The 6,291-nt window shown below is 37.9% G+C and overlaps 1 protein-coding gene across 1 annotated transcript; it reads right to left on the bottom strand.

The window, feature by feature from the left end:
• Window positions 1-1,273: 1,273 nt before the first annotated feature.
• Window positions 1,274-2,755, bottom strand: LOC125225251 (probable cytochrome P450 6a18; the record flags this gene model as incomplete). The annotated part of the gene is made up of 2 exons (XM_048128859.1): window positions 1,274-1,632; window positions 2,494-2,755. Coding segments are annotated over 2 exons (435 nt in total), but the record flags the coding sequence as incomplete, so codon positions are not given.
• Between the last annotated feature and the right edge of the window lie 3,536 nt (window positions 2,756-6,291).

Raw genomic sequence — 6,291 nt, forward strand, 5'->3', positions numbered from 1 at the left:
GTCGGTGGCAAACAAGTATACGGCCCGCCTGATGTAAAGCGGTCACCGTAACCTATGGACGCCTGCAACTCAAACAGTGTCACATGCGCGTTGCCACCCCATTAGAAACTGATTATTCTGGTTTTCGAGAAACGAAAATACATTTTTTTTTGTTTTAATATCCTGCAGGTGTATTCTGCAAGTAGCCAGTATTTTTATATGATTCGTGACATAGTAACTTCTAATTTAAATCTAAATCACTAAAGTTTTGCACAACCTCGCTCAGATTATTATGAATTTGCTCATGTTGAGATCAGCCCCTCTAGCACAACTTGATCTATGGACTCGCGCGCGACAAGGCAAGTTGTGCTAAAGGGTCAAGTATCAGTAGTGTATGAATTCCGCCTGTTTTGTTAAAAGATTGGGTATACATAGAAATAGTATCTGATTAGAATAAAACACTACATCTTATTTCAAACATTTAATAAAAAATATGAAATATAACAAGCAGTTTAACTTTCACAGGTCGCGAAATCACATAGTGCCACATTAGTGAGTGCAAGATTAGTTGGCAACACGATTTCAACAGCCTCGCCAGTGCAAAGATTACACGACAAACTTCTATGAAATGATGACGTTTACTTAAGACGCTATAGGAGCGAAAATGCTAAAATGGAACGGAGCCCTCCTTTCAATTTGGGAATTTTAGTTAATATACTAGTGTTATTAATTAGATTTATCGAAAAAAAATTGTCCATTCAGAACAACTCAGTTAAAAGATTAAAAAATCTTTAAAATCGAGGTTCCAATCTCGACTGTTTTCTCATTCAAAACTGAATCAATCGTAACGAAATTTGAGAATCTGAATAAAAATGAAATAATCTGTGTCGGATCCTTCAGTTTTTTTGGCTAATTGTTACCAATTTTGAATACCACACCTTTTTGCGCCATAATCAATAAGGCCGTTTTTGTATATTTTTGATGGGCTCTAGCGTTTTTAAAAACAAGAATATAAATATATATAAAAAAAAAACAAAACGGTCCGACACAAATAAAAATATTATATAATATATAAGACAATCTTACACAGATTGACTGAGGCCCACGGTAAGCTCAAGAAGGCTCGTGTTGTGGGTACTCAGACAACGATATATATATAATATATAAATACTTACATACATAGAAAATATCCATGACTCAGGAACAAATATCTGTGATAACAAATAAATACCCTTACCGGGATTCTAACCCGGGACCGCGGCGCAGCAGGCAGGGTCACTACCGACTGCGCCAGACCGGTCGTCAAGTAATAATAATAATATGTGTTGAAAAAATCACTGATATATCATCAAAAACCAGGGAGGAAATAGTCGAGAGCGTTTGTATGGAGAATTTATCACTCCTGTATCGTCTGAACCCTTACAGAGGGAGGGTTGTAACAATCGTTTCCAACAATCCCAACTTCGCCTGATTACCTAGACTATTTACTAATAGGTTCAAAAATCACCCATGCGCCTCCTTTAGGTCGAATGGTGAGCGTATAATGAGGATCAGTCTCAAAGGGGTATTTCGTTTTGGTTGACGGAGTCAGCTTGAAGTTCTCGATTAGCTTGATAATCGCAATCTTTATATGCAGGGTTACTAAGCGAGCTCCTGAAAAAAAAGAAGAGTTTTATTATGAACATAAAAGGTTCATGTTCATGTACATGTTCATAATTATGTACTGAGTACTCGACGTACTCGTACTGGACTAGTGACGAGTAATATTTAGAGTACGTACGGGAGTACATGTGCGCTGGTAGCCTAGCGGTAAGTCTGTGCGACTTTCGCTGCGGAGGTCGCGGGTTCGAACCCCGGCTCGCACCAATGAGTTTTTCGGAATTAATGTGCGAAATGTTAATATTTGCCGGTCGCTTTTCGGTGAAGAAAAACATCGTGAGGAAACCGGACTACATCCAATAAGGTCTACAGATGGCAGTCGCTTTCGTAAAAACTAGAGCCTACGCCAAAATCTTGGGATTAGTTGTCAAAGCGGACCCCAGGCTCCCACGAGCCGTGGCAAAATGCCGGGATAATGCAAGGAGGATGATGACGGGAGTACGTGCTTTATCCTGCCGTATCCTTCTTAGGGCCAGTTGCATCAACCAAATTTGACAGACACCATCGTCAGATCGTCACGCAGCAGATGTATATGGAACTTCCCATACAATAAAATTTAACAAGCTCTTTAACGGTGACAGACGGTAGATGCCACTGGCCTTTAGGCCAACATTTGAACTCTTTCTCTCCCTCAACATGATTATTCCCATCTGAACGACTTTCACGAAATCGAATGGCCGAGATTAAAAAATCGACCCCCTGATCTTTGTTATACCTTACGAGTTGATAAATAAATATGGACAAACACGATTATTTTACTAGCCTAAGGTTATAACCTAAAGCTACAAGCTATCACATAAATACCTAACCCAATTTTGCTCACAAATAAAATGTAGGTTATTAGCCACATTATACCTATGCACTTCTTAGGTCCTTCTCCAAACGGCATGAAAGTAAACTTCGGTCGTTTAGCCATCTCCTCCGCAGAAAACCTTTCCGGATCAAATTTCTCCGGGTCCGGGTAATATTTGGGGTCTTTCTGTATGCTTGTTACTGGGATGAGGACGGATGTACCCTTGGTGATCTTGAAGGGATCGGACCCTGGTATGGGTATGTAGCAGTCGCTGGTGCATTCTCTGTTGAGGAAGAAACTGAAGAAGCGGAATGTTTCTGTAAAAATACAAGTTTAATAATTTTAGTTTACCAAGTCTACAGCTAACGCAGACATAGGCAACCTACACTCAGGCAACGCATGTCTTAAAACGCGGGACGGACGTCAGCGCCGCGTCGCTTGAGTGTAATTTAAAAAACGTCTCCTCAGTACATTTTGTATAGGAAGGACGCGCAAGGGACGCGCAAGGGACGTCGCTTGGGGCGCGTCGCTTGAGGCGCGCGCCACGTCGCCTGGGGGCGCGTCTTACGTCCTTCCTATACAAAATGTACTGAGAAGACGTTTTTAGGGTTCCATAGTCAACTAGGAACCCTTATAGTTTCGCCATGTCTGTCTGTCCGTCCGTCCGTAAGCCCTCGATTTATGCTCGGCATAAAATCTATTTTTTTTAATGAATTTTCATTAACGAAGTAAATGTCTGTAAATAGAAGTTAATGTTGTATTTTAAACAATATGAATGAGCAGAAAACACAAAAAACTCAAGACTTTTGCCCCATTTTCAACTTCAATTGGAAAAGCGTTGGAAATCTCCATCGCACAAGACCAGTCAAACACATCCATTTAAATTTCGACTACCCTCGCTCGTACCTGCACTGTATTCAACCCGTCAAAATCATTCTCAATTGACGAGGGTAACCCATTATACCTGCTTGACCCCATTCTTGATCGAGGGTAATTTGAGCGATTAATAAAGGAATCTCTCAAGTGTGTTAGCCATCAAACTATGACGTTTTAAATTCCTGAGACGCCTCTATTTCGTGTGCCTACAAGTTGCTACATTTGCTAGGCACTACACTTTGTACTTTTGGCACTTAAAAAAAACGTAAACAAATAATTTCTACATTTTTGGGTACTTACATCTGTCGGTTAACTAACCAAATACACAACCAAGAGGATCTCTGTTACTAAGCGGCCTATCTTTGTGGCTTAAGTAACCTTTTGAAGGTATATTTTTTTACATTTATTTAAATACCTAAAGATACGGACTATTAAGAAAAAATAACGTTACCTAGTCAAAAAAAATCCTAAATAAAATCTAGTGCACCTAAAATTTCAGTATAAAATAAATGTAGCTATTTTCAAGACTTCGCTGCAGACTGAACAGCTGAAAGTGACGCTGAAAGCAATATCTTCATACTTTTTAATATCATGCTGTGAATATAAAAAAATCGATAACACTTTTGAAAAAAGGTCAAAACTCGAGGGCCATTTATACTGAAAAAGTGCTACGATACACGTGTGAACAGGAGATTCGTAACTTGTGTCGATGTAAAACACTCTTCGGTCGTGTCTTTCATTTCGAATTTCCTCTTTTTTGCACTTGTATGGTAATGTACTATTTTCTTTCAACCAGAAGACGTGTCATATTTCTGTCCCTTTGAAAAGTAATAATATTTCAGGTGACTTTACGTTAATAAATACACAATCTCAATAACTTGTTGACGTGTTCAACCGTTTTTTTATATACTACGTCGGTGGCAAACAAGCGTACGGCCCACCAAACCAATTGAAGACGAACCGTTCAAAACAATTGAAGAGGAAAACATAAATAAAAGGCAATTGTTACTTTTAAACCAAAAAGCGTATTTGAAAACGGACGTGAAAACCGGAAACAGCAGTCTGCTCCAGGCTGCCGTCGAGATATTCAGCACTTCCGGTGTGCAAGGGAGACGGGGAGAGGAAATGGATGCTCCCGATTCAAAGATTCTATTGAATGGAGGAAATCTTAGTTTTGGTAGCGTGACTTGGGTGCTACGTTTTTCAGTCTGGTTTAAAAGTATTAGAATAGTACATTACGATACAAGTGCGTAAATAAGGAAGTTCGAAACGAGTAACGATAGATTAAAACACGACCGAAGGGAGTGTTTTAAATCGACACGAGTTGCGAATTACGTGTATCGTACGACGTTTTTCAGTACATCAGATGAGCCTCCGAAGTTTCGACCTGGCATATAATGAACCACTTCTCACACTAGTGCGTAAAAAAATACCACCTGTACTGAAAAAATAGAAACTTCATGATACACATCTGGCCTCCGGCGTTTATGACATCTTTTCATTTTACGAGTGATATTTTCTTAACGAAAAGTAAATACAAAAGCAATATATTGGACATTGATTTGTTCCTTAGTTGGAAAACTTGGAAAGTAATATGGAGATTTGGTCTAGCAATTCACATTCAAGGAAATCCATAGTATTATAACTTAGAAATAGATTAAACAAATCACAATCAATGAACACATTATTACAGCCAAGAAATGTCATCGGTATTATCATAATTCATCATGACCAAATACAATTGGTTTCAAGTATCAGTTTGTGTTTGCATGAATTTTATCTATAACTCTACTTACCAGTAGTCAAAAGAATACCAATTGTCCCAATTGATCATTAAAAATACGATATCCTTGAAAAAGGGGACGATATTGAATTTAGTTGATACTTTTGTCGTCCAAAGTTCCCTTTTTCTGGATCAACCGCGAATCGGTAACTAGATCAGGTTGTAACGCGATTATTATGAAGTTTTAATACGAAACGTCGTAAGCGACATGAATTTCATATAAATATAGGACATTTTGTATCTGAGTGAAGTTTATGGGTTCCGAATACTTACAGGATGCTTTTATCCGTAATAGAATGTAATATTGTGTACTTTGCCAATATCTGCTTAAGACTATGTTTAAAATAATGTGATTTGGTGAAGGGAAAAATGCATTGTGAACCATAAGTTGAAGAAATGTGGATTTACTACAGCGGTTTGATTTTTTAATTTATTTATTTACTCTAAATTTAACCTGTTATACATTATATTGTCTTCGGTTACTGCGATAGTTACTCATGAAATAAAACTAAGGAAATAAAAAAATGAAGTATTGTAAACCTTAATGTGATAGCTGGCGAGATCGCACAGTCCGATCAGCCTACTACTTTACTCTTTTTCAGAAGTCAAATTTGAAATAGAAATGTAGCTCAAAAACGACGAATTGAACATTAACTTATAGTTCTTAGCAAAGATATTTTTAGCGAAGGTATTAGGTACCTACATCTAATATTCTAAAATTTTCAAATAGTACGTACCTACTACGCCTGTGTTTTTTTACTATAAACAAAACCATCGTGGGTTGGAAATATCTAAAATATTTACTTCTGATTAGTTAGTTAGATCACGATTTTACTTCTTTCATTTTTAATACAATAACTATTATACCTTTCGCTGTATACTTTCAATTTACTTACCCTTTAAAAGTTCCAAAATTTCACTTTTAACTAACTCAATCAAAATCTTTACTTTTTCATCAACCCGATAATTCCATCATTTTCCATCGGCTGTCTGCCGCACCCTTTAAAATTCAATTATACTCGATGCATTTCACAGGAAGATAACTGGATTACGAAATTCCCGGTCCCCGTCGGCTCATATTTGAGAAGTTAGAGATTTGTCATTGGAGGCGTTCGGCCGGCAGACATTTAGGTACGCCTAGATACTCCCTGGGTGGAGGGATGTTATTCCAGCAGCGTGCAGCAAGTAAGTTGAATCATGT

The sequence above is a fragment of the Leguminivora glycinivorella genome, chromosome 4 (genome assembly GCF_023078275.1).
Source record: "Leguminivora glycinivorella isolate SPB_JAAS2020 chromosome 4, LegGlyc_1.1, whole genome shotgun sequence".
Classification (NCBI taxonomy): domain Eukaryota; kingdom Metazoa; phylum Arthropoda; class Insecta; order Lepidoptera; family Tortricidae; genus Leguminivora; species Leguminivora glycinivorella.